General features: G+C 46.4%; 1 protein-coding gene across 4 annotated transcripts; it reads left to right on the top strand.

The window, feature by feature from the left end:
• The first annotated feature begins 5,117 nt into the window (after positions 1–5,117).
• Positions 5,118–26,502, top strand: AARS (alanyl-tRNA synthetase). 4 transcript variants are annotated; one of them, XM_014536753.1, is made up of 21 exons: positions 5,118–5,203; positions 7,575–7,731; positions 9,765–9,953; positions 10,517–10,662; positions 12,895–13,086; positions 14,028–14,172; positions 14,734–14,879; positions 15,444–15,552; positions 15,707–15,857; positions 16,678–16,802; positions 17,196–17,340; positions 18,124–18,302; positions 18,912–19,025; positions 20,693–20,899; positions 21,389–21,573; positions 22,827–22,935; positions 23,567–23,680; positions 24,538–24,657; positions 24,783–24,869; positions 25,220–25,333; positions 25,952–26,502. In XM_014536753.1, exons 2-21 carry the CDS (start codon positions 7,588–7,590, stop codon positions 26,135–26,137), a joined length of 2,907 nt encoding a protein of 968 aa, XP_014392239.1. In that variant the 5' UTR covers positions 5,118–5,203; positions 7,575–7,587; the 3' UTR covers positions 26,138–26,502. The 4 variants fall into 4 exon arrangements, with proteins under 4 accessions (XP_014392239.1, XP_005862694.1, XP_014392238.1 ...); XM_005862632.2 differs by having other exon boundaries at positions 5,137–5,506; XM_014536752.1 differs by having other exon boundaries at positions 5,137–5,522.
• The last annotated feature ends 1,461 nt before the right edge of the window (positions 26,503–27,963 follow it).

The raw sequence follows: 27,963 nt of genomic DNA, 5'->3' as shown, positions 1-27,963 counted from the left end.
TGAATCCCCACTTCTCTCACTTTGCCAATATTCCACTACATACAATAAATTAATTTCAAGCAGTAGTGGGCTCTATGTGGAACTTTACCTGGAGAGTATGAATAAAAATGTTTGGGAAAGGATAAAGCAGTTCCCAGCAGTCCTTTACTTGTCATGATTCTTTTTCTCCTGTACCATTTAAAGAGTTAATTGGGGAAGATTTTTTTTATACTACAGATGAGGACGTTAAAAAAAGAAAAAGGCAAACACACAGCCCGGGAAGCCATGACCTACATTTCATCATGTCAGAAACAACCCTGGGAATATTTTGCCAGAGAAATTATATTGATGATCACAGAACTAATGGAGGTTAATGGATTTTTTAAGTTTAATGAGGTTAAAAATTAAGTCATCTAAACCTAGCCGATTTGGCTCAGTATATAGAGCATCGGCCTGTGGACTGAAGGGTCCTGGGTTCGATTCCAGTCAAGGGCACGTGTCAGGATTGTGGGCTCAATCCCCAAATGGCATGCAGGAGGAGGCAATCAATGATTTTCATCATTGATGTTTCTTTTTTTATTTTATTTTTTATTGATTTCAGAGAGGAAGGGAGAGGGAGAGAGACAGAGAGAAACATCAATGATGAGAGAGAATCATTGATTGGCTGTCTTCTGCACGCCCCCTACTGGGGATCAAGCCTGAAACCCAGGCATGTGCCCTTGACTGGAATCAAACCAGGGACCCTTCAGTCTGCAGGCCAATGCTCTATCTACTGAGCCAAACCGGCTAGGGCTCAACATTGGTGTTTCTATCTCTCCTTCTCCCTCTCCCTTCCTCTCTGAAATCAATAAAGATATATTTTTTAAAAATTAAGTCATCTAAGGTGTTGACTGTATATAATAGGATACACTTGTGCAAAAAAAACAAAACAAAACAAAAAACCATAAACCAACACACCCAAAGCAAAACAAACTCAGATATACACTAGTACCTACTATACAAAATGTTTAAGATACACAAAACTGATACAGTGGCTTCTAGTGAGGGACTCTAGAAATCTGGGGTAGGCGAGACTTCCTTTCTGTTATGTACACTTGATCCTCTGAAATTTATTTTCCATGTGCATGTTTTCCTTTTAAAATTGTATTTCAGACAAACAAGAAAGGGAATAATATAACATCTAGGTTACCCCCTCACGGCTTAAGAAATAAAATAATTATGACTCAATTGAAGTACCTCCATAGCCATCCTAAGAGACAGCAGTTCTCCTGAATTTGCTGCTCATCCTCCCCATAAATGCTTTTAGTATATGTTGTTTCTCTATTAAAAAACAACAGCCTAGCCGAGATGGCTCGGTGTTCAGCGCAGACCCATACACCGAGAGATCACCGGTTGGGCTTCCAGTCAGGGCACATACCCGGGTTTCGAGCTGGACCCCCCCAGTAGGGGACATGCAGGAGGCAGCCCATGGGTATTAATGTTTCTCATCAATGTTTCTATCTTTCTCTCCCTCTCCCTTCTTTTCTCTCTAAAATCAATAAAAACATATTTAAAAGCAACAACTTAAAAATAAGCATCAGGATTCTAGACTCGCCTACGTCCACCTCCCCAAACCTGCACAGTATGAGACTCCTGCTAAGGAGAAATCCGGTCTCCAAAATGGAATGTGGAGAGAGGATTCAGAGGAATACAGAGCATCTGGATTTGAATTCAGCCTCCTGCATTTTACTCCCACGTGGCCTTGGGCAGCCTCCGCTCTGAAATCACCGTAAATCATCTCACTGTTCAAGGACGCAATGAGACCACCAGGTTAAGGCCATGGATCCAGCGCCGGGCCTATGGCGAAGGCTCGTGCCCCACCCCCTGTGGCGAGGCGAGGAAGACACCTAGATGTCGGAGAGAGGGCCATCCTCCACCCTCCGAAATACTCACGGCGCCCACGGGCAGGGAGGCAGAAAGCACCTCCAGGCCTGACCTTGGCCTCGGCCAGCGGCCCGGGCCATCGCGCGGCAGCATGGCCGTTGCCCCCACCAACGGCCTCCCCAGCTCATTGGCTGTAGCGGGGGACCCGCCAGCCAATCAGCACGCCAGGTTCCTGCGGGCAAAGGCCGAATCCAGGCTCCAGTGGGGGCGCCTCGGTGTGAGTTTTGTCACTTTTCGCTAAATGTCCGGCTGCCTGGCTGGACTCGGGGACTCCCAAGGGCAGGGCAGTACCTGCTTTCTTTAATGCTGATCTTCAGGGACTAATGCGTAATAGACACTCATTTGGTGAATAGATAGATGCGGAATGCACACCCCTCGGTAGGTCAAACTTTTAAATCTTTGTCTCTGAACGAACAGGTGAAAAAGTTCATTCTGGGGTTCAGGCCCTTGCTACTCCAGGTGTGATCCCCAGCAGTACAGCTGTCGTCAGGGAGCCTATTAGAAAGGGAAAGTCTCAGGCCCCACTCCAGACCTACTAAGTCAGGATCTAAATTTTAATGTCCCAGCTGATTTCGACAGCATCTTATCGTCTGAAAACGATTCAGTTACTCCCGTTTGATCTGAGAGCAAATAAATGAACATTCTAAGTCCATAGTATAGATGCTAAAAGTAGCCTAGGTGCGATGGAAGCATCAGAATCTAGGACCAGTCCTTACAAAACTGAGTATTTTCGTTTGAGCCCCTGTTATCTTCCTCATGCTCCAAGGTGAGGGTCTACCAATGTTCTGTTGCAGAGCAAGCCGTGTGTATAGCGTTTACTCTTATAATGGGCCTATTTGCTTAGCCCAGAATAAGAAGTTTCCTAAAATACCCAATTGGCACATTGCATTGAGATAGCTTTCCTTCCACGATGTAGTTGACATCTACAAGAGACAAATATCATAGAGAACTGGGTAATTATCTGAATAATTCATGTAGAAAATTCATGTTTAGGAGAATGTGACTTTTGGACCTCAATTACAATCTCTCCTCATTGCCACTGAATGTGATACCAGCGGGTGAAGTCCCAAAGGGAGACTCAAACCCTGAGCCAGCAGGGTTCTTGGCTTTGAGCAGGAAAGAATTCAAGAAGTGAGCCCGACAAGAGGTTAAAACAGAAGCCAGTTTATTGAGCAGAGAGGATAAGCAAGAAAAGCCACTCCACTGACAGAGTAGTGGACCCTCCTCACAAGAGAAGGAAGAGAGACGCCAACTGTCTCTTGAGATTGAGCTTATATCTGTAGTTTCTATGGCAAATTCCTGCCATGGGGAAATAAGAGATTTGGGGGGTAGAGGGGAGTTGGGAATAACTTGAACCTTTACAAGGTATATTTTGTGTCCCTGTGTATGGATATGGTATGGTGAGTAGCTATTAATCTTTGTTCTGGAGGCTCCTTATGGTCTGCTTTCATCTCTGGCCAGCTGAGTTCTGTGTCAGGCAGCATGTAACAGGCCCCTGACTTAACTTTGTTTGACTTTATTAATTTATATAGTTCTCATGCTCCTCTCCTATATTAAGTGAATAACATTTTTAAAAATTCTGTCATTCTTTCATCAGTATAGGTGCTGTGCTAACAAAAATAACTCTGGCAACATAGCAGAGTTTTTGAGATGACAACCTATATTACTTTATTTAAAAAAAGCAATTTGTATAGTTTTAGCTTTCATATTCACTGTGGTGGCACGGCAGTCTGACCCATATTGCAGATTATTTAGGTTTAATATGCCTACTCTTTTGGGGTCCATTTGGGCCAGAACAAACACTTGTCTCTTGGTTTTGTCCTTTACTGTCACAACCTCTTAGTGCCTCAGTTGTTAAAAGCAGGTAATAATTTTTTAAAAAGCAGATAATAGTAACTCATTATAAGGTTGTTATGAGGAGCAAAAGCTTAGATCAGTGCGTGTTCAATAAATGTTAGATATGATGAAGATTATTGAATTGCTGTGATCTAGAAAGTTAATTCAGGTGATATTTTTTTTAAAAAAAAACTGGCTTTTGAACTTTATCTATTTGTATAGGATGCTATATTATTTTAAAAAGTAAAATTTTTCTGACCAGCCTGCATGGCTGAATGGTTGAGCATCGACCTATGAATCAGGAGGTCACAGTTTGATTACCAGTCAGGGCACATGCCAGTGTTGCAGGCTCGATGATTCTCTCTCATCATTGATGTTTCTGCCTCTCTCTCCCTCTCCCTTCCTCTCTGAAATCAATAAAAATATATCTTTTTTAAAAAGTAAAATTTTTCTGCAATATCTTTAATTCTGTTTTGAACAGTAGTACAATTGTATACCAGGGTATTTTGATATATCGGATGCTGTAGGTTATAGAGCATGGACTTTGGAATTAGAGGTGGGTTTGGATCCTGGCTTGGCACCATACTCTTCAGTGTGAACTTGGGCAAGGCAGTTACCTCATCAGTAAAAATGGCATGGCAGCTGACCAGCCTCATACAGTTTAAAATTTAAATGTTAGAAATAATCTATATGAAATTATAAAAATATATCTTTATTGTTTCAGAAGGAGGGAGAGGGAGAGAGAAACATCGATGAGAAAGAAACATCGACGGGCTGCCTCCTGCACGCCCCCTACTGGGGATCTAGCCCCCAACCTGGCCATGTGCCCTGACCACAATCCTCCTGGTGCCTGGGATGAAGCTCAACTGAGCCACACCGGCCAGTCATCTCTGTGAAAATTTTAATACAATATACCTCACATATAAATATTAACTGTTGTTTTTCAAAGGCAAATCAAGGGGCAGATGCGAAATTCAATATTAAATTACTTCTTCCACAACTAAATCCAAGAAAGTCTGACAAGGACAAGTGTATCCATGGGCACATTATACCAGAATCTTTCAGGACTACATACCATTCTGTAACTAAAATGATCAAAACTATATATCAAGAGCGGTGACTTGTATCAAACACACGTCACCGTTTCCCCTTATTAACCATGTCAGCTATTGGGACTTTTTCTATGGAAACCAAAACGTCAGCCCCCAGGAGTCCGCACCCTACTCTGTCACGTGACGCAGCCCTTTCCTTCTTTCCCCGCCATTGCATCAGCCAGTTTAGAGCTGCCTTCCCAGAAACCCGCTGAGAAGCCCGGGTTGATTGGCATACCCATTGACCAATGAAGTCCCGTAGAGGTGAGGCGCGGTGGGGCGCTTTCCATCTGCGCGCTCTGATTGGACGGGGCGCTGCGCGTTGCGGCCGGCGGTGGTTTCTGGCTGTCCATCTACCCGGTGTGCGCCCACAGGTATTCGCGGGCCGCTGGCGGTGGGCTGAGCGAGGAGTGAGGCCCGGCGACCCTCGGGGGAAGCAGGCAGCCTTGGAAATCTACCGCGAGGGCGGCAGGGCCGGCGTCTGCGAGCGCAGCGGCCGCAGCGGCTGCTTGGCCAGGACTCGCGAGGCCTCTGGAATTGGACCTTGGGCGGGAGCCGGGGCCGGGGCAGCGGACACGGCAGCCGAGCGCTGGAGTGGAGCGGCCTCCGGTGGCCTGAACGAGGACCAAGCTCTTGGGAGGATCCCGGTTGCCATTGACTACCCACCCAAAGCGGAGGTTTTCTTTCTCTTAAAGTTTTTATCTCCTAGCGGTGAGCGGAACGTTGGTGGTCCAGGGTGGAATCTGTATGAACCGTTCTCTGAATGCTTAAAATTAGCTGAACAGCTGACAGCCGGTCCGGGCCCCATCATGTTCAGTTATTCCTTTCTCAGACCGTCTGCGTTTCCTGGTGTGCTTTTAAGTTCATCCCGAGTTTGCTCTTAGAGACTTGTTAATACCTGGTTATGAAATTGTGAGCGACCACTCTTCTAGATGCTGAGGATACACCTGTCGCGGGGAGCAAAACCCAGGCTTGGTGCCCACTGGTGTGGCGCTGGCAGCCTGATGGGGAGGTGGCTCACACAAGCCAGCAAAGGCACGAGACTGAAGGAAGGGGCCCGGGGCTGGGAGAATAAAACAAGGAGAATCTGATCAACCAGGAGGAGGCTTCCTTAGATAAGTCTCTCTGAAATTAAGAGATCCAGCATGAGAAATTAGAAAGAGGGGAAGCGTGGGAGTAGGGTAGATAGCTGACCTGGCAGATGAAGGGCTTGGGGAAACGTCCCTGAAGGCTGGTGTGACTTAGGGTGCTCCGGACTCACAGCTCCTGCCAGGAAGTGGGATCTGAGGACCCGCCTCCGTAGCCCATAGAGCCTGCCAGCTTCTTTTTTTAAAATATTTTTTATTGATTTTTCACAGAGAGGAAGGGAGAAGGATAGAGAGTTAGAAACATCGATGAGAGAGAAACATCGATCAGCTGCCTCCTGCACACCCCCCACTGGGTATGTGCCCGCAACCAAGGTACATGTCCTTGACCAGAATCGAAACTGGGACCCTTAAGTCCAAAGGCCGATGCTCTATCCACTGAGCCAAACCGGTCAGGGCTGCCAGCTTCTTTATATTGCGTAGATGAGTGAGTGGTGGTGGTGGGGACACGGTTTTTAACAGCCCCAGGCTTTATTGGGCTTATTACTGTCCAATGTTGTGGATTCTTTTACATCATACTGAGGTTATTTCTGTGTATGACTGTCTCCCCATTAAAGACATAGACCCATTCGCCTTGGTTCCTAGTACCATGGTACGCACTCAGTAAGTTGGCTGGAGAAGCAGAAATGGAAAGTTCCTGCCTTCTTGCCTCAGGTAGCCCATGTAGAGCGCGAGCAGTGAACACTGCAGAACAGCTAACATGGTGCCGCGCAGAATTGCCTCCGTAGATTCATCTTTGTCACCTTTATTGAGATTCATTGAGAGCATGAGAAGGGGTAAGGAAGAATGCGGTGTGACAGGGTTTCGAAAAGCCCCAGCCTTGACTCCTTACCATGGACACAAAGTCCTCGCCTGTAGAAATTGCAGTCAGCTATTGATTTGGCTCTATCAACCAGTGTTTCACCATCGTTTTGATCAAAGGGCTTTTGTTTGAATAATGAGTTGATTGAGTTGTGAATAAATCAATTGAAATTTTGGTTAAAACAAAATCTGAGAGAGTTTCTTGTTCACTGTATACAACCTTTAAAAAATTTTTTTAAAAATATGTTTTTATTGATTTTAGAGAGAGGAAGAGAGGGGGAGAGAGAGAAAAACATCAATGATGAGAGAGAATCATTGATCGGCTGCCTCCTGCACACCCCCCACTGAGGATTGAGCCCGCAACCCGGGCATGTGCCCTTGACTGGAATCGAACCTGGGCCCCTTCAGTCTGTAGGCTGACGCTCTAGCCCAGCCGTGGGCAAACTACGGCCCGCGGGCCGGATCCGGCCCGTTTGAAATGAATAAAACTAAAAAAAAAAAAGACCGTACCCTTTTATGTAATGATGTTTACTTTGAATTTATATTAGTTCACACAAACACTCCATCCATGCTTTTGTTCCGGCCCTCCGGTCCAGTTTAAGAACCCATTGTGGCCCTCCAGTCAAAAAGTTTGCCCACCCCTTTCCACTGAGCCAAACCAGCTAGGGCAACAGAGGTTTTAGATCAAACCATTTACCTGTGTCCTGCTTTGACTTGGCCTAAGAAGCCAGGAGTCTTATGTAATGCCTACTTATCTCTTAGTTTTTTCCTCATTTTTTTCTTTGGTTATTTTCTGTAGGGTTACTTTCAAGATGGACTCAACCCTCACAGCAAGTGAAATTCGGCAGCGATTTATAGATTTCTTCAAGAGAAATGAGCACACCTATGTTCACTCATCTGCTACCATCCCATTGGATGATCCCACTTTACTCTTTGCCAATGCGGGCATGAACCAGGTAAGGCTTTTCTCCCTTCTTTCTGGCTATTTGTCCACATAGGAGGCAGCAGAGCAGTGATAAAGCAAAGCTCTCGGAGTCCGACAGACTCCCGGGTCTGTCACTCACTGTGTTGTCTTGTGGAACTTACTTTATGTCGTTGAATAATAATAGTGCTTGCCTTTAGATGGAAGAAAGGCGTAAATAAAGTTAATGCACTAAAAATGTTTAGCACAGTATTTGAGTAGGTACTCAAATATTAGCTATTATTTTTAGTTGTGATGAGAGGCTCCAATATCTACAGATAAAACTTGTATGCCTCTCAAGAAAAATGCAACTGAAAGTAAAAATGTCAGGCCAAGTCAAAGCAGGACATGGGTAAACAGTTTCATCCTGTGTTTAATCTGTTAAGTTTGCCTTTGTTTTCCCCTAAGGAAAAAACTGTTTTCTTAGAATGAGAAGCTGGGTTAACCTGGCTGAGCCCTGAAGAGAGCTGTTAACTATTGCGATTCTCCTTCATATCTTCATTATCTTTGTTTTTTCTTTATAAAACAAGTCAGTGCTTCATGATTCTTTCAAAGCTTTGCTTTCATCCTCATTCTAGGACATGCAGTTTTATTGGGGTTTTTATAGTCTCTCTCTTTTTTTAAAAATTGATTTCAGAGAGAAAGGGAGAGGGAGAGAGAAACATCAATGATGATGCCTGGCCAGTACAGCTTAGTGGTTGAGCATCGATCTATGAACTAGGAGGTCACAGTTCGGTTCCTGGTCAGGGCACATGCCCAGGTTGCAGGCTCCTGGGCATCCAGTGGGGGGTGTGCAGGAGGCAGCTAATCAATGATTCTCTCTCATCATTGATGTTTCTATTTCTCTCTCCCTCTCCCTTCCTCTCTGAAATCAATAAAAATATATTTTTAAAAAAGAAAAAATTTTCATTTTTAAAAAATTATAATTATTGCCCTAGACAGTTTGGCTCAGTGGATAGAGCATTGGCCTGCGACCAAAGGGTCCCGGGTTTGATTCTGGTCAAGGGCACATACCTCAGTTGCAGGCTCCTCCCCGGCCCAGGCCCTGGTCAGGGCACATGCAGTAGTCGACCAATCGGTGTGTTTCTCTCACATTGATGTTTCTCTCTGTCTTTCCCTCTCTCACTCTCTCTAAAAATCAATGGAAAAGTATCCTCGGGTGAGGACTAAAAAAAAAAATTATAATTACTAATTATTTCATTTTAATTCACTCAATTTTACATATTCACAAGTGGCTGGTAGTTACCAAATTGGAGAGGTCTAGTGGGAAAAATAAGGTAGAGTTACACATATAACAATGGTATACCAAAGCAAGGTGATAGATACTGTCTTCCTACACATCCAGTCATGTTGATTTTACTCTCTTAATGAAGGTCTCAATTTTTTTTCTTCCTTCTCACCTTTACTACCAAGCCAGTACATCGCATCGGAATATTCCTATCTAATCTTTTATATATTTTTTTTAATTGATTTCAGAGAGGGAGAGAGAGATAGAAACATCACTGATGAGAGAGAAACACTGATCGGCTGCCTCCTGCATTCCCCCTACTGGGGATTGAGCCTATAACCCACACATGTGCCCTTGACCAGAATCGAACCTAGGACCCTCAGTCCACAGGCCTACCCTCTATCCACTGAGCCAAACCGGCTATGGCGCCAGTCCATCCATCACTTTTAGAATAAGTTCTTCAGAAAGATGATACAAACCCTGACGGTCAGATTTGCAAGGAAGCACACGTTTCAGCGCATCCATCTTTGGCTGTTACCTTAGATCTGGCAGGCCTTTCCCCTGCACGGGTCGTGTCACTGGTGGGGACCATTAGAGAACTAGAATCGGGGAGAAGCTGCTCCAAGATAGGTTGCCCTGCTGTAGCCTCGCAGGGCCACCTGCCTCTGAGAAGCTTCTCTATTCCTGGCTAATTAAATCACAAACGGAACAGTTTGTGTGTGCTCTCTTCCTGTCAGTGTGTGGCCACCTAGTCTACCTACAGCTCTTTAAAAGTTGAAATGTGCCCTTCTTTTTTTCAGTTCAAACCCATCTTCCTGAACACTATTGATCCATCTCACCCCATGGCAAAGCTGAGCAGAGCTGCCAATACCCAGAAATGCATCCGGGCCGGGGGCAAACACAATGACCTGGACGACGTGGGCAAGGATGTCTATCATCACACCTTCTTTGAGATGTTGGGCTCCTGGTCTTTTGGAGATTACTTCAAGGTAAGATCAAAGCAGGAGGTCTGTTGGGGTTTTGAGCAAAATAGTCATTACCACTGAGGGAAGCAGATTCTAATTTTGCTTGTCACTTAGGAGTAAATCTTCTAAATGATATTTTAAGACTTCCTGGTGGCAATACCTATAATTTGATGATTACAGTTCACATTTGGATTTCTTGCATAAGTCAGTAATCAATCCTGAATTCTGCTGAGTTTATTTTTAAAAATATATTTTTATTTATTTCAGAGAGGAAGGGAGAGAGATAGAAACATCAATGATGAGAGAGAAACATTGATCGGCTGCCTCCTGCACACCCCACATTGGGGATCAAACCTGCAACCCGGGCATGTGCCCTGACCAGGAATTGAACCATGACCTCCTGGTTCATAGGTCGATGCTCAACCACTGAACCATGCTGGCCGGGTGTCTGCTGAGTATATAATGAAGATGTTGTCGTTTTCTATCTGTGTTCTCAGGATGTGGACTTATTGTCCTCATACTAAATAGAATAAACCAAACACTGGCTTGACCATGTTTCACATCTTCCTTTTCGTTCCTTTTTGTAGGAATTGGCATGTAAGATGGCTCTGGAACTTCTCACCCAAGAGTTTGGCATTCCGGTGGAAAGACTTTATGTTACTTACTTTGGTGGGGATGAAGCAGCTGGCTTAGAACCCGACTTGGAGTGCAAACAGATCTGGCAAAACTTGGGGTAAGACTGCAACTCACATTTGAAGAGAATGGAGGAGTAAAGTGATTGGTGCCAGAGTAGGCTTTTAGGACTTGGAGTACATTGCCATTTCCCATTTCATGATGGAGGTGGGGTGACTGTGAGTAATTATCTTTTGGTACCCACATTGTTTCTTAGTAGGTTTGATTGGTCATTCTATTTTGGAAAGCCAACATAAAGTCATATTTTTAAATTTTTGTATATTTTTAGAAATTGTGCATATAATTCACGTGTTGTAAAAATCCAAACTACATAGAAATGTAAAAATAGGAATTAGAAGTTTTCTAAGATTAACCATTGTTAATAGTTTGATATCCCATATATACTCTTCCAGGCCTTTTTCATATTTCTGTAGCCCTATGTGTATCTTTTTCAACAGAGTGATATTCTTAATATGAAACAGTTTATTTCTTATGGAAATGTAATGGCATCAAACAGGTCTAGGACAAAGGAAGTTGTTTTTTGTTTTTTACTTGGGGATGTGGAATGAGGAGGGGTGGAGAGCTTGGTTAGGGATGCAGGAGAGGAGTAGTAAAAGCCATTTGGGTTTTTAAAAATGTAATATAATTCTAAAGTAAAATCATGTAGCATAAAAGGTAACATGATAGATGAGCTGTATGTGTTCTGTGCTTTAGACTGAATAGAATTTGTGAAGTGCTGTATCAAAAGGAATCTGTGGAGAGATGTACCCTGTAGACAACTGGGGTGCCCATGGTGTCCTTGTCTCATCTTCTTGTTCTTTTTACTGAACTCTGTTGTTCTTTAGTACATAGCTTTTTTAAAAAAAATACTATCAATGGCCTTAAGCTAATATCTTTTTTTTTCTTTTAAATCCTCACCCAAGGATATTTTTCTTTTCTTTTTTAAAATTTTTTTATTAATTTCAGAGAGGAAGGGAGAGGGAGAGAGATAGAAACATCAATGATGAGAGAGAATCACTTATTGATTGGCTGCCTCCTGCACGCCCCCTACTGCGGATCGAGCTCGCAACCCGGGCATGTGCCCTTGACTGGAATCGAACCTGGGACCCCTCAGTCTGCAGGCCGACGCTCTCTACTGAGCCAAGCCAGCTAGGGCTAAGCCTATCTTTATTTTTTTTTTTTAAATATGGAACGCTTCACGAATTTGGTGTCATCCTTGCGCAGGGGCCATGCTAATCTTCTCTGTATGGTTCCAATTTTAGTATATGTGCTGCCGAAGCGAGCACAAGCCTATCTTTTTAAAAAATATGTTTTTATTGATTTCAGAGAGAGGAAGGGAAAGGGAGAGAGATAGAAACATCAATGATGAGAGAAGCATTGATCGGTCGCCTTCTGCACTCCCCCTACTGGGGATTGAGCCCACAACCTGGGCATGTGCCCTGACCAGGATTTGAACCTCGACCTCCTGGTTCATGAGCTACACCAGCTGGGCTACTGCATAACTTTTTACTACACTTAAGCAATGCAGCCTTTCTTTCTTTCCTTTTTTAACTTTTACTTCAGGTATATTATTCCATCCAGCTTCCCCTTGTGCGTGGCCTGAAATTCCTACTTGGTTAGACTCTATAGTCTAATATACTTGGGCATTTTGGGCAGTAACATATGTGAAACTTAAATACTGACCTTGACTTTTTGAGTCCTGTTTTACTTGGCTTTCTCTGTGTCTGTGCTTTGTTTATTAAGTAAGCACAATCTTTTTGGATTGCTTTATTATCTAAGCAACTTTCAGCAGTCAGCTATTTTTAAATGTTTTAATCTTATTAGATTCTTTTTGGTATCATTTTAAGGTAAAATATAGATGACTAAATTAGGGTATTGAGAGGTAACTTTAATCAGCAGGGTTTTTTATTTTTTTAACACATACTGTCATATAGTCATTTTTTAAAATGAAGAACCATTTATCAAGAAAATATTTGCTTAGATTCTAGTCGTATGCAGCATAAATGTTTCCATTTTTAATGTGTTCCTTTCTAGGTGTTATCCATATCTTTGCATATCTTTATTTAGTCATGTTTGGAGCATAGGTATATTTTGTATTCTATTGTTATCACTCTTGAGAAGAGTCATGTTCTGCCTCTTTAGCAGGGTCTGTATCTAGGCTTGGCATTAGTAATTGCCAGAGAGTGGTCCATCTTTGTAGAAATTTATAAGGATCTCTTTCTGCAGCGGATGCAAGTCTGTGCTAAATCCTGTCCGTGGTTATAACCGGGCTTATCCTCCCCACTGTGTGCAGGGTGGATGACACCAAAATCCTCCCCGGCAACATGAAGGATAACTTCTGGGAGATGGGTGACACAGGCCCGTGCGGTCCCTGCAGTGAGATCCACTATGACCGGATCGGAGGGCGGGATGCTGCACATCTTGTCAACCAGGATGACCCCAACGTGCTGGAGATCTGGAACCTCGTGTTCATCCAGTATAACAGGTGGCCTTGGGGACGTGGACCATTCCTGCTGAGATGTCCCATATATACTCTCCCAGGCTTTTCTCATCTTTCTGTAGCCCTGTGTGTATCTTTTTCGACGGTGTTATTCTTCATATGAAAGTTTATTTCTTATGGAAATGTAATGGTGTCAAACGGGTCTAGGACAAAGGAAGTTTGGGGTTTTGGTTTTATTTCCTTGGGCTGCACAGAGAAAGAGGAATCAGGCGTGTAGCTGTCTTCTCATCCTGGTCTCTGGGGACTGTGGGGCAGTGCTAACGCAGGCACCAAAGGCATCATGGCATCTTGTGGCCATTCTTTTATTTCTCAAGTTTCCCTCTGATCTCTGGGTCAGAGCTGGGGCTATTCTTTTATAAGTGAGTTTTATTCCCCATGATACCTACTTGAAGGCTATTTCTGTAATGTCATTTGGGCCATTATTTTATTTTTTGAAAAATAATTTATTTTTTTTTAGTCCTTAACCAAGAATAATTTTTTCCATTAATTTTTTTTTTTTAAGAGAGAGTGGAAGGGAGGGGAGAAACAGAGAGAGAGAAACTTCTATGTAAGAGAGACATCGATTGGTTGCCTCCCACCCACACCCCAATTGGGACGGGGGATAGAGCCTGCAACTGAGGTACATGCCCTTGACCAGAATCGAACCCAAGACTCTTCAGTCCGTGGGCCAATGCTCTATCTACTGAGCCAAACCTGCTAGGCCTAGACTGTTATTTTAAAGCTTAATTTTTCTGAAGCTTTGCCTCCCTTCTAAATGGACCCCAGAGTACTTCTTACCTTTCTCCCTTCACTCCCCTCCTCCCACCAAATCAGGCAGGGCCAAATGACAAAAAGTCTCCATCTGCAAGCTGCTGTGTAAATGAGTTTTAATTGGCAGGGAGAGGTCTGAGTCCTCATTTCAACTTCCTTTTTCTCTGATCATGCAGGGAAACCGATGGAACTCTGAAACCTCTTCCTAAGAAAAGTATTGACACAGGGATGGGCCTGGAGCGACTGGTGTCTGTGCTGCAGAATAAGATGTCCAACTATGACACTGACCTTTTTGTCCCTTACTTTGAAGCCATTCAGAAGGTACTGGCCCTTTGCAAACACTGCCAACTTGTGTGGAAGTTTTCAGGCTGGGCTCTTAGCAGTGCTGTCAAAAGTTGAATAACCAGCTGCTTTGCTAGCTGAGGGTCCTGTGACCATCTTGCCAACTTTACTGTTAATAACACAAGGCTCTGGGCACAAGGCACTATAATTTGTGGAGAGCAAGGGGCTGGCTGGAGGCTCTTTAGTCCCACTGCTCTCACCTTTCTTGGCAAGAGGTTCGTTCTTTCTCCTAATGCCCCTCAGTCCTCTCGGAACCTCCTAGGGCAGTCGTTCTCAACCTTCTGGCCCTTTAAATATAGTTCCTCATGTTGTGACCCAACCATAAAATTATTTTCGTTGCTACTTCATAACTAATGTTGCTACTGTTATGAATCGTAATGTAAATATCTGATATGCAAGATGGTCTTAGGCGACCCCTGTGAAAGGGTCGTTCGACCGCCAAAGGGGTCGCGACCCACAGGTTGAGAACCGCTGTCCTAGGGCAAGGCAAGGCCAGAAAGGCTGTTTCCTCATGTGCTGCCTCCTGGATTTTATCTGTAGGGCACAGGTGCCCGGCCATACACTGGGAAAGTTGGTGCTGACGATGCTGATGGGATTGACATGGCCTACCGGGTGCTGGCTGACCATGCTCGGACCATCACTGTGGCTCTAGCCGATGGCGGCCGACCTGACAACACAGGGCGGGGGTATGTTACACGTGGGGCGATGTTAGGACTCTGTGGAACTTAGAGCTATGTTTTATTGTTTTCTTTGTCTTCTAGGTAGTTGGCGGGAAACTTTGTTTAGGGATGAAGGGAGTTTCAGATCACACTAAAGAGTTGTCGCTTTATTAATTCTTTGCTGCTAAGTACAGATGATACGGATTGATAGAATATTGGCAGCAGTGGGGTAGGGGTAGGTCTTGACTAGCTCCAGGCAACTTCTTTACTGACAGGCAGAGCCTGGGATGGGGGAATCAAGTCCACCATTTGGTCTGTACTTGCCTCCATCTCTGAGGTCAGGAAAACAAACTACAATTACCCCAGGTCATCCTTGATGCATATTTGTGGATATGTTACTGAGTTTTGTGCTGGAATTCATGTTAATGACCTTGGAGAATGCAAAAAGAAGCAATCATAGGATAAAAGAAAGGCTTTGAAAGAGAAAGACAAAAAGTTGGTCATCTTGCTTTGGGTTGAATTCCAAAGAACTACTACAAAATATTCAGCTGGGACCATATCTAACGGAGGACTGGGTTCTACCTCTTATAGGTATGTGTTGAGACGGATTCTTCGCCGGGCTGTGCGATACTCCCATGAGAAACTCAATGCCAGCAAGGGTTTTTTTGCTACATTAGTAGACGTCGTCGTCCAGTCCCTGGTAGGTCTATTTCCCTGTTTGCTTCTTCTATACCAAGCACATACCTTGAGGGGGCCCGGGAGGGAGGTAGCATACTGTTAATGAGCATTTTTGGAGGGATCATGGAATAGTCCCGGGCTTCCCTGGGCCCACATCTCTGTTTCCCCTTTGCCAGGGAGATGCATTTCCTGAACTAAAGAAGGACCCAGATATGGTGAAGGACATCATTAATGAAGAGGAAGTGCAATTTCTCAAGACTCTCAGCAGGGGGCGTCGCATCCTGGACAGGAAAATTCAGAGCCTGGGAGACAGCAAGACCATTCCGGGTGAGGACCAGTTTAGTTTTTTCCTTTCTCCAACGAGGCTGTTTCGTCTTCCTGGAAGAGGCAAGCCCTTTTTTCACAAACGGACAGGGGACTCCCATGCCTCCAGAGGCTGAGCATGGCTTGGTTAGACTGCTTGTGGTGTAAAATGGGGTTTATATTAAAATTATAAAATACATTATTATGATAAAGTATTCAAACAACATACAAGTAAAAGTGAAAATTCTTTTTCCCAAATATGTTTCTCAGAGGTAACAGCTCTTAAGGGCTGGGTGTATTCAGAATGATTCTCTATTTGCATACAAATGTGTGTGTGTGTGGTTTCCAGCAAAAATTGGAACTTTCCCAAATATGTTTCTCAGAGGTAACAGCTCTTAAGAGCTGGGTGTATTCAGGACGATTCTCTATTTGCATACAAATGTATATGTGTGTGTGTGTGTGTGTGTTCCAGCAAAAATAGGAATATATAATACATACTGGTTTTTGAAAATTGCTTTATTTTTTTACCAGACAGAACAAATTAATTCTGAACGTTTTTTCTTTTTGAAATATGATATAATTTACAAAGGGAAAGGTTGATGAATTTCACAAACTGAACACTTGTTTAGATTAAGAAACAGAACTTCACTAGGAGACTTCTTGTGCTTCCTCCAAGTCATTTCCAAAAGGTTTGACGGCTTTTCTGACAAGTGCATAGACCCAATACTCACTCACCTCGTCTCTTTAATCCCTCTGTCACTGTCAGCGTCCTCCTGGGAAGGGCTTGGGGGCGAAAGGCAGGGGCCGTCCACGTTACTTGACACACTTCCTTTGTGCTGTGCAGGGGACACTGCTTGGCTTCTCTATGACACCTATGGCTTTCCAGTGGATCTCACCGGTCTGATTGCAGAAGAGAAGGGCCTGGTGGTAGATATGGACGGCTTTGAAGAGGAGAGGAAACTGGCCCAGGTAAAGAATTTGGGGAGTGAGCAGGAGACCCAACACCTACCAAGGCAGGACCTGACTGCAAAGCAAGGAAGAGTTTCCATTCATTAAAGTCTTTGAAATCCCGTTTTCCCTAGACCAGTGGGTCTCAGCTGGGGGCATTTTGGCACCCCAGGGGACAGTTGGCAATAATGTCTGAACATATTTTTGTTTACACAACAGGGGGCATGCTACTCGCATCTAGTGGGTGGAAACCAGAGATGCTGCTCACACCCTACAGTGCATAGGGCGGCCCCATAACAAAGAATTATCTGCTGAGATGGAAAAACCCTGTTGTAGAGTTTGACATTGGACATAGTTGAGCAGCTTTGAGTTTTTCTGCATTAGGGTAACTATGCTTGCTTCTCTTACTGGCAGCTGAAGTCACAGGGCAAGGGAGCTGGAGGGGAAGACCACATTATGCTGGACATTTATGCTATCGAAGAGCTTCGGGGAAAGAGTCTGGAGGCTACAGATGACTCTCCAAAGTACAGTTACCTTTCGGACTCCAGTGGGAGCTACGGTATGTTACTGAGCTTGTCTGGGGGGTTTGCAAGAGACACCTAGGGTGTCTGTGGTAGCCTCTCCGTCAGTGCCGTATAGTCACGCTGTGTAATTTCATACTCAGAGACTCTTGGTTGGTTTTCTTAACTCTCTTGAGGTAATTCTAGGTTCATAGGGAGTGTTTTGTTTTTAGTTTACAGGGAGATTCCTTGTACTCTTCACCCAGTTGCCTCTCATTGTAACATCTAATAGGAAATCAGGAAATGGACATTATATGATTCATGGTGGCTGTTGAATTTGTCATTGGGGATAGTAATATTCTAAGTTATGAAAAATCAAACAAGCACTACATGTTTTTCCTCTTTTGCTCCAGCAGAGATATCTAAATCTATCCAAGCAAGCTCACAAAAGAGTATATTCTTTGCGAATTGACCTTGAAGTAGGGGATTTGTTACTACTATTAAAGAACTACTCATCACATTCACCGAGTTTCTGCTCAGTAGCTGAGTTAGGGTGACCAGCTGCCCCAGTTTTCCCAGAACTGTCCCAGTGCTGACACTGAAAGTCTCGCATCCCAGGAAACCCTTGGGTCCAAGCAAACCAGGACAGTTTGGACACCCTGTGAGTGCTGCATTCTCTGGTGGGAAGCCAGTGTGTTAAGCCTTTTCGTGGAGTCTGGTGAGCTTGCTTTCAAACAAAATTAGATAATTAGGCCCCAATGAGAGTTTGAGAAATAGAATGCAGCTAAAGCCTGGTAAGAACGTGTGACCGAAGTCATTGACCCGCTTCCCCTCCTGTGCAGCGTTTGAGAGCACAGTGGCTACAGTGATGGCTCTGCGCAGGGATAAGATGTTCGTGGAGGAAGTGTCCACGGGCCAGGAGTGTGGAGTGGTGCTGGACAAGACCTGTTTCTATGCTGAGCAAGGAGGGCAGATCTACGACGAAGGCTACCTGGTGAAGGTCGATGACAGCAGTGAAGACGTGAGCCAATATGCCTGCTTCATTGTTAGCCAGAGAGGGGGTCTGACAAAGTGCCAGGCCTGGTCCGGGGTGGCTTTGCTGGCTCCTCAGCACTCGGCCTTGGGGAGCGGACACACTGATTTTTGGGTTGTGTTCCACAGTCTATATTTCTGAAGCTGAGGGAGCTGCTTATTGCACCATGTTGCTTTCAGAGCCATGAGGTCCCCTTGTAGCAGGATCCTTGTAGCCAGATGCCTGGGTTGATCCTCGGTTCCTCTGTGCTTTCCTCATAAATAGGGAGAGGCAGCTTGGAGGGGCAGGCATCCTTGTCAGAGTCTCAGCCTTTAGCTCTGCCACTGCTGACTCTGTGGTCTTGGATGAGTGTCCTAGTCACATATGGGTCCACATATAAGATGGCGTGTGCATATAATGTAAATGTGTACACAATGGTGCATGTTATGTATAGATAACAAACACATGGCATTAATGGTGTATATACACGGATGCCAGTGAGGAGTGTCTTAGAGAAAGGTGTATGTATAATTTGTATCTGTAAAATATGTATATATGTATATATATACATATACATTTGTTGGTTTATCTATTGGTCTCCTCCTTGACTCCCTTCAGAAAACTGAATTTACAGTGAAGAATACTCAGGTGCGAGGAGGGTATGTGCTACACATAGGAACCATCTATGGCAACCTGAAAGTGGGGGATCAGGTCCGACTGTTTATTGATGAGGTGAGTTGAATTATGCTGGTCAGCATTGAATCTGGTTAGTATTCACCTCTTTTTTCTTTCTTTTTAATTTATCGCTTATAGAGAGAGAAAGGAAGGGAGAGACACAGAGAGAGAAACATCGATTTGTTGTTCCCACTTATTTCTGCATCCGTTGATTGATTCTTGTATGTGCCCTGACCAGGGATTGAACCTGCAACCTTAGCATTTTGGGACCATGCTCTAACCAACTGAGGTACCTGGCTAGGGCATCTTTTTTTTTTGTTTTTGTTTTTTTTTAAATTTCAGCTTTATTGAGGTATAATTGACATATAAAATTATAAGGTATTTTAAAGTTCAGTCATATGCCACTTAACAGTGGGGATATATTCTGGGAAACGCATCGTTAGGTGATTTCATCATTGTGCGAACATCAGAGCGTGCACTTACACAAGCCTACATGTTATGGCCTACTACACATCTAGGCTGCATGGTATATCACCGTTTTATATGTGGCCTGTCATTGACTGAAACATCATTGTGCAGCACATGACTGTACATCACAGTGATTTGATGTATGTACTGTTCATCTCCTCCTTTGCTATAAATTGGTCCATAAACATAAGGGATGAATCTGAGAGTTAAATCTATATATATGTTCCCATGTCAGACCACAGTGATTTCCATTGTGATCCTGTAGACTTGTTTTCATGAATTGCCTTTCTCCAGGTTAACTTCAAATATTCCTTCAGAACCCAAGGATCCTGTATTAATTAAGAAATCAATTTTAGCCCTGGCATGTACCTGAGTTGCAGGTTCCATTCCCCTCCCCAGTTGGGGCTCATGCAAAAGGCATCCAATCAATGTCTCTCTCTGTCTCTCTGTCTCTCTCTGTCTCTCTCTCTTTCTCTCTCTGTGTGTGTGTGTGTGTCTCTCTCTTCTTCTTCCGCTCCTCTACTCTCTCTAAAAATCAATGGGAAAAAATATCCCCTCGGGTAAGGATTACCAACAAAAGAAATAGATTCTATTGTATGTGACAGAGCTCCAAAATAACAGTAACTTTAAACAAGATAGAAATGTGTTTCTCACCTAAAAGTCCAGGCTTATATAGAGCCTGTGCCCCACAAAGTTATTGGGCCCAGCTTTTCCTTCCTTGCTTGTTGCTTTGCCATCATTCCTGGGGTGTTGCCCTTGATTTCATGGTCCAAGAAGGTAGTTATCAGATTGATTTTCTAGGTCAGGGATCGGCACTGTTTTAGGAAGGGCCAGATTGTAAATACTTCTGGCATTTTGGGACATAACTGTCTCTATCATAACTACTCAACTCTGTCGTTGTGGCACAAAAGCACCATAGACGATATGTACACATATGAGTGTGGCTGTGTTCATAAACCTATTTATGAAAATGGGTGACAGGCCAGATTTGGCTCATAGGCCATGGTTTACCAACTCCTGTTCTAGGCAGGGGGAAGGCATGCCCTTTCCTGTGAAGGGTATGCTTACAACTCATTGACCAGAACTTATCACATGGCTACACGTAGCTGCTAAGAGAAGCTAAGCAACGTAGTCTTTATTTTGGGCAGCCATGTGTCCAACTAAAAATTCTAGTACTTGGGAAGATGGGGAGAGCAAGTATTGGGGGACAACCAGCAATCTGTTGCAGATCCCTCCATAGCCACCTCTCTTTATAGCCCCGACGTAGACCTGTCATGAGCAACCATACAGCTACCCACATTCTGAACTTCGCCCTGCGCTCCGTGCTTGGGGAAGCTGACCAGAGAGGCTCCCTGGTTGCGCCTGACCGCCTTCGGTTTGACTTCACTGCCAAGGGAGCCATGTCCACCCAACAGATCAAGAAGGCTGAGCAGATTGTTAACGAGATGATTGAGGCAGCCAAGGTAGGTTGGGTCATGAACCTCACTCCTTCCTGCACCATCACTTTCTGTCCACAGAGTGTCAACCCAAATGCTCTCGCTCCATCGTACCATATTCTGTCCCGCACGCAGGTTTGCTTAAAGCAGTGATTCTCAAACTGTGCTCAGTGGGAGCAGTGCTGGTGCTCAGCAGAGGGTCTGAGGGCCTCTGGGGAGCGGCAGGGAGAGGTCCTTGCTCCGCTCCCTGCTTAGGACAACCAGAGCTCTTCTAGTACGTCTGTTTTACATAAAGCACATCCATGTAAGATTTGTTCACAGTTTAACAAAACATTGTTGGAAATTTCTGTTTTGATTCCCTCGACTATACATAGTACCTTCTTTCAGGAGGCTGTGGGCAGGCAGAGCCGGGATTAGAAACCCAGAGCCCTGCCTGCAGGACCACAATCGTCATAGTGCTCCCTGCTGACCTCCAGAGACCTTTCCCAGCCTCTGTTCCGTCTTCTTTCCCCGCAGCCCGTCTATACCCAGGATTGTCCCCTGGCAGCAGCTAAAGCCATCCAGGGCCTGCGGGCTGTGTTTGATGAAACCTATCCTGACCCTGTGCGAGTCGTCTCTATTGGGGTCCCAGTGTCCAAGCTGCTAGACGACCCCTCCGGTCCTGCTGGCTCACTCACTTCTGTTGAGTTCTGTGGGGGAACGTGAGTACCTCGGGGAGCAGTAGCGGGGCCAGTGGCATTACCGCTGGCAGATGTAGGTCCTAGACCAACTGTAGTTTATCTAAGGTTTGAACAAAGCCCCAGAAGCGCAGTTGGCAAACAGCATCCCAAGAATCCCAGCATGGCAGTGCTTGTGAGCCTCGGAGGAGGAGGAGGCACTTCCCACACACTATTTGCTCTTGTTCCTGTGCTGATCCCATACGAGTTGGGATTCTTGGCCTGTGAATTCAGGATTCAGCAAGGCCATAGAGTGCTCATCCAGCTCCTGGTCTGGTCCCAGCCCCTTTCCCTTCCGGGGGCCTCACTTCACTCCCTTTGCTGCTTGAACAGCATCTGAGCTGTTAATCTCATTGTCTCAGAGCCCGAGTCAGGCCCTACGGTAGGCCCAGCTCAATTTGGCTTGGGATAGCCACTTATTTCTGCCAACTTGAATTCCTCCATAGCACTTGGTACCTCCCTGGGGTCTTCCGGGGATGGTTCTGGTGACCTGGGAAGTTCCTGCTTCTGAAGGAAGCCTGGTGAAACATTTGGGCCTTGGTAGGGCCCATCCAGGGCCTCCTGCAGGCCTCAGGCAGGCAGGGAGCAGGAGAGCATGTGGAGGGTGAGGGAGTATATGGGGACCAGGTTCCAGGCCTAATTCTGCCTTGACACTTTGCACAACACTCTTTAGAGCACAGAAAACAGGTTTCAAAGGCTCTATGCCTCACAGGATGACTGAGAGATAATGAGAATTTGCGGTTCTCTGAGCAACAGGGAACAAAACCTGTTTGTTTAAAGGGTTGTAGGATTTTAAATTAATCTCCAATATTCTCAAGTAGTGAACTGGGATAGAAGAATATAGCTTATGTTCCCCCAGAGAGAACCAAAAAGGTGAATGAATGTAGAGCCGCCAGCAGTTATATAGCATTGGGTATTAGGGACTAGTTTCATTTGATCTCATTTGATTTTCCCAACAGCCCTGTGAGGGAGCATAACACTTACTCATACATGAGAAAACAGGCTCAGAAACATGGCGTCTTGCTTAGTGTCACAGAGCTCTCAGCCCCTTCCTGGCCAAGCTGGATTCTGAAATTCCTTTAAACATGCAGGGCCTTTTCCCACTGTCCCCTTTAGGGAGCTTCCCTAGGACTGACCTCGAAGGGCTCAGTGTTGCAGAGCCAAGGGCTTCAGGGGTGCAGTGGGGACCAGGGCACCTGGGCTTCCTCATAACCACGGGCTTTGTGTTCTGCCATCAGTCACCTGCAGAATTCGAGTCACGCGGGAGCTTTTGTGATTGTGAGTGAAGAAGCGATTGCCAAGGGCATCCGGAGGATCGTGGCTGTCACAGGCGCTGAAGCCCAGAAGGTGAGCAGATTGGGTGGTTTGTGGCTTAAATGGAACAAGGCAAGAAGAGCTTAGTCTGCAGATCCACAGATGGTGATGTGGCTGCTGCAGTCAGAAGCAGAAGTACAGGGCTGCCCCCAAATGTCCCCAGTTACCTGGCAGAAGCAAGCCACCAGTGCAGAAGACTTCATAGCTATCTTACTTTTAATCTGTGCAATACATGCAATTCCTGCCTTGTTCCCAGTAATATGTGTCTAGGAAGGTTAGCCATGGTTTTGCTGTGACTTCCAGTGTCCCCAGCACTTACCCTCGTCCCCCTGGGGGTACGTGCCTAGTTTGAGATGGGAACAGTTGTGTGGGGTGGGGACTAGCTTGTGCCTGATGTGTGCTGAAGCCTCCTAACTTAAGACTTCTCGGTTACCCCCTGCCCTTGAGCTAGTGCAGCCTTTCCGCTGGCCAGGCATGTGAGGAAGGTGCTCCTTTTTGGGTCAAGAGGCTACAAACACTTGCTCCCTGAAGGAAGAGAAACTTCTGGTGTCTCAGGGATGTGTTGTTCCATCGCCTGCCATCAGTGTTGGCCACAGTTGTTTATAGACAGAATAGTGAAGCTGAAAGGCACCTGGAGTTTACAACTCTGACTGTCCCCTCCCAGGCCCTCAGGAAAGCAGAGAGCTTGAAGAAGTCTCTCTCTGGCATGGAGGCCAAAGTGAAGGCCCAGACTTCGCCCAACAAGGACGTGCAGAGGGAGATCGCTGACCTTGGAGAGGTAGGGCGGCTTCCCGCTCCTCAGGGCCTGCTCAGTGCTGGATCCTAGGCCTGGTGACCAGACACACCCTGTCTTGAACCCTCAAGTCTTGGCTCTCAGTGCTGTGGGCCTTGGGACTGACTTCTGCTGTCACGCAGCCTTGCAATAGGGAGTCCATGGATCCCGGAACCTGCCTGCTGCCCCCATTGCCAGTAGCAGGGGGGCCCGTCCCAAGCATGAGTGTACACTGGTGTGGAGGGAGTTTGGGGAGGTGCTGTGGGTGCCCAGTTTCCAGGCCTTCCGGTGTTCGTTAATATTCGGGGACTTCCAATAAGCCCTTCACAGGCTGTGTTCACTGCTTGGTAGGGACCAGGTCTTACAGGGTTCCCATCTCTTTATTCTGCCTCTTTCTCTCCAGTCCTGCTTGTTAAAACTGCTGTAGTTAACCCTGGCTGGTGTGGTTCAGTGCACTGAAGGGTCTCAGGTTCCATTCTCGGTCAAGGGCACATACCTGGGTTGCAGGTTTGATCCCCAGCCTGGTCAAGGCACCTACAGAAGGCAACCAATCGATGTCTCTCTCACATTGATGTTTCTCTCTCTTTCTTGCTCCCCTCCTCCACCTCCCTCTTCCCTTCCACTATCTCGGAAAATCAATGGAAAAAATATCCTCAGGTGAGGATTAACAAAAAAATGAAGTGCTGTAGTTATTCATAAGTGACTGACTGCAATACTATTTTTTTGTTTTCTCTTTCCTTCTGGACACTAATCAGGGAGGACTTTAGTGTTCAAAGCTAGAAGAGTGGGATGGGCTGGGCTGGAACCTCACATCCTAGCTCCTTGTGGTTCTTATCTGAATGGTCTTCCGGCTCTGGTTCCAGGCCCTGGCCACTGCAGTCATCCCCCAATGGCAGAAGGATGAATTCCGGGAGACTCTCAAGTCCCTGAAGAAGATCATGGATGACCTAGACCGGGCTAGCAAAGCTGATGTCCAGAAGCGAGTGAGTCCTGGCAGAGCTGGTGGCTGGAAGGGAACCAAGAGGATTTACCCAGCAAAGACCGCTGTCTGGGTGTCAGTCTGGGCCTGGGACCTGGAACCTCTCTGATGGACCTTCCTCCCTTGTAGGTGCTGGAGAAGACAAAGCAGCTCATTGATAGCAACCCCAACCAGCCCCTCGTCATCCTGGAGATGGAGAGCGGCGCGTCAGCCAAGGCAACGCAGGGGCAGGGCTCCAGGGGCTGGGTCTCCAGGCATTGCTCGGTGCCTATCCGCTGCTTGTCTCCTTTCGGGGGCTCATCAACCCTCTGGTGGCTGCAGTCTGAGTTTTGTGGCTCAGAGCGGAGTGGTCATCTGAGGGCCCACTCTCTGGGATTGAGGTTAAGCTAAGCCATGGAGAGATCTGGTGGTTGGAGAGCTAGGACCAGCACCTGGTCTAGGAAGGTGGGGGGGCAAAGAGAGGGGGGAGGAAAGGCTCCGAGAACTGAGCTCTGCAAACTCGCTGTGCTTATGGGAAGCCTGGCCCCTTCTCCAGGGCCATGGCCTGATGCCAGGTTCTCCCACAGGCCCTGAACGAAGCCTTGAAGCTCTTCAAGACGCATTCCCCACAGACGTCGGCCATGCTCTTCACAGTGGATAATGAGGCTGGCAAGATCACGTGCTTGTGTCAAGTCCCTCAGGTCAGAATACCCTGCAGCCCTGTGCCAGTGGGTGTCTGTAGCTTTTCTGAGGGAGCTCAGTTCTTACGGTTGTTTGCCCAACCCCCAAGTGTGTTTGTGCAACCCCCATTAGAAAAGCTACAGGCACCCTTCTCTCTTTAAAAAAAATTGATTTTAAAGACAGGAAGGGTGAGGGAGAGAGGAACATCAATCATCTGCCTCCCACATGTGTCCCAACTGGGAATCGAACCCACAACCTGGGTATGTGCCCTGGCCAGGAATCAAACCTGCCACCTTTTGGTGCACGAGAAGACACTCCAACCAACTGAGCCACACTGAGCAGGGCAAAGAAATAGCCCTTCTCCTGCCCTCCTGTTGGTCCCCTCCAGCATCCCTTACTGTCAAGCCCTCTCCTGGTGGATGTGTTTAACTGTGCTGGCTGATACCTGGTTTTGTCACTCAGTATGCCTTGTCTTAACCATGGTACCGCTGTAGGGTCTGCCTCAGCCTCCGGCAGCATCACCCAGGGCAGGAGTGGGTGTCTGTGGTTCCCCCATCCTTTTTCTTTCCCTCCCCTCTCAGTGCCTTCCTCAGTTCCATCCTCTGTCCTGACTCCCACTTCTCCTTCCTGTCTTCCAGAATGCAGCCAACCGGGGCCTGAAAGCCAGTGAGTGGGTGCAGCAGGTGTCAGGCCTGATGGATGGCAAAGGTGGTGGCAAAGATGTGTCTGCTCAGGCCACAGGCAAGAATGTGGGCTGCCTGCAGGAGGCGCTGCAGCTGGCCACTTCCTTTGCCCAGCTCCGCCTGGGAGATGTGAAGAATTGAGGGGAGGGGTGGCTTCCACTTGGAAGCGTCTCCCCCGCACCCAGATGTATCCGTCCAGCCAGGAGATCTCCATCTGCCACACGGACATTGGAATCTTGGGATCTTTAAATAGCTCCATTTCTCCTCCTAACTCAGCAGTAACTGGAACTCACTTAGGTGCCAGCCTGTGACTCAATGCCCACGTTACGTTTCTGCCTGGAGCCCAACACCTCAGCACCATCTGTGTAGAACCACTATCCCAGTATTGCTACTAATCATTGTCATGCTCATGTCTATAAACAGTTTTCTGCAGACCCAAGGCTCTAGGTCTGCATGAAAGAACCATTTTTGCTGCAGAAAATAAAAGGACCATGTGCAATACTTGATACCCTGTGATTTCTATGACTATCCACCCTCCCACCACCACCAATAGGTGCCCCTGTGTGACAGCCTGAGGCTCCCTGAGTGAAGAATAAACACTATGGTTCTGGCTGCAGTCCTTGCAGAGTCTAGCCCCAAACCCCTGAATTTTGGGAATGGCCCCCAGGATTGCCTCAAGATGTTTGTGGAGGTGGCCCACAGGATGGAGCAGGAGTGATGGAGAGAGACATGAACCAATGGCAGATCCACAGAGATACTGGAAGCAGAGGAAGCTCCTTTCTTGGAGCCTCTTGTGGGAGAACCTCCCCATTTTTTTGGCCCATGTCCCTCTTCCCTTCCCCTCTGGGGTGTTCTCTGATACAGGAGGTATTTAGGGTATATCAGTTGCCTCCCCCAACTCCTTTGCACCATCATTCCTGTTTCCTTAATCCAAAGGTGGACAGTGAGCATGGACACCCCACCTGGCCCTGAACCACTTCACCCAAGCCTGATGAAGACAGTTGGGTTTGGAAACGTGTGCTGGGAGGTTAAGTGTACTGCTTACCTACACTGGCTTCAGCTGGTTTCATGTTTCCTGGGCACAGCAGTCTGGCGGACATGGAGGGAGGAGGAAAAGCAGGTCTGTGCTGGGAGAAGCAGCAGAGGCCAGTGTCACAGGCAGGAGGAGGGTGCCAAAACCCTGGATTCAAGCACATGCTGGGGATAGAAAGAGCTTCACAATCCAGGCAGCAGAGAGAACATTCCAATCATTCAACAAGTGGCAGCCAGGTACCGAGGGTACAGGAGTGAGCAAGACAAAAAGTCATTGCCCTCTTGGGTAAGGCAGTGGGGAATACAGAACAGTCACACAAGTAAGTGTAGAATTAAAATATAATCTTGCCCCGCCGGCAGCAGAGAGAACATTCCAATCATTCAACAAGTGGCAGCCAGGTACCGAGGGTACAGGAGTGAGCAAGACAAAAAGTCATTGCCCTCTTGGGTAAGGCAGTGGGGAATACAGAACAGTCACACAAGTAAGTGTAGAATTAAAATAAATACAATCTTGCCCCGCCAGTGTGGCTCAGTGGCTGAACATCAACCCATGAGTCAGGAGGTCACAGATTCCCAGTCAGGGCACATGCCCGGGTGTGGGCTTGATCCCCAGTAGGGGGCGTGCAGGAGGGAGCCAAACAATGTTTCTCGTCATTGATGTTTCCATCTCTCTCCCTCTCTGAAATCAATAAAAATATATTTTAAAACATTAAATAAATACAATCTACACAAATGAAGGAAGAAGACACACGCCCTGGGATTGCCCTGGTCCAGGAAGCTAGAAGTCAGCCCGGCGAGCTCAGGTCCCACTTTTGCAGGCCTGCCGCGTGAGTCCACCCTTGGAGCCTTAAACGTCCTTGGCGGCGGGCCCGGGGCTGTGCAGCGCTCGCCGTTCTCCCTCCGGGACGGCAGGGGGCAGTGCGGCGCCGCTCGCT

Source organism: Myotis brandtii, unplaced genomic scaffold (assembly GCF_000412655.1).
Source record: "Myotis brandtii unplaced genomic scaffold, ASM41265v1 scaffold165, whole genome shotgun sequence".
In the NCBI taxonomy this organism is placed as follows: domain Eukaryota; kingdom Metazoa; phylum Chordata; class Mammalia; order Chiroptera; family Vespertilionidae; genus Myotis; species Myotis brandtii.
Note: the sequence above shows the minus strand (reverse complement) of the source record. Positions and strands in the feature narration are given on the sequence as shown.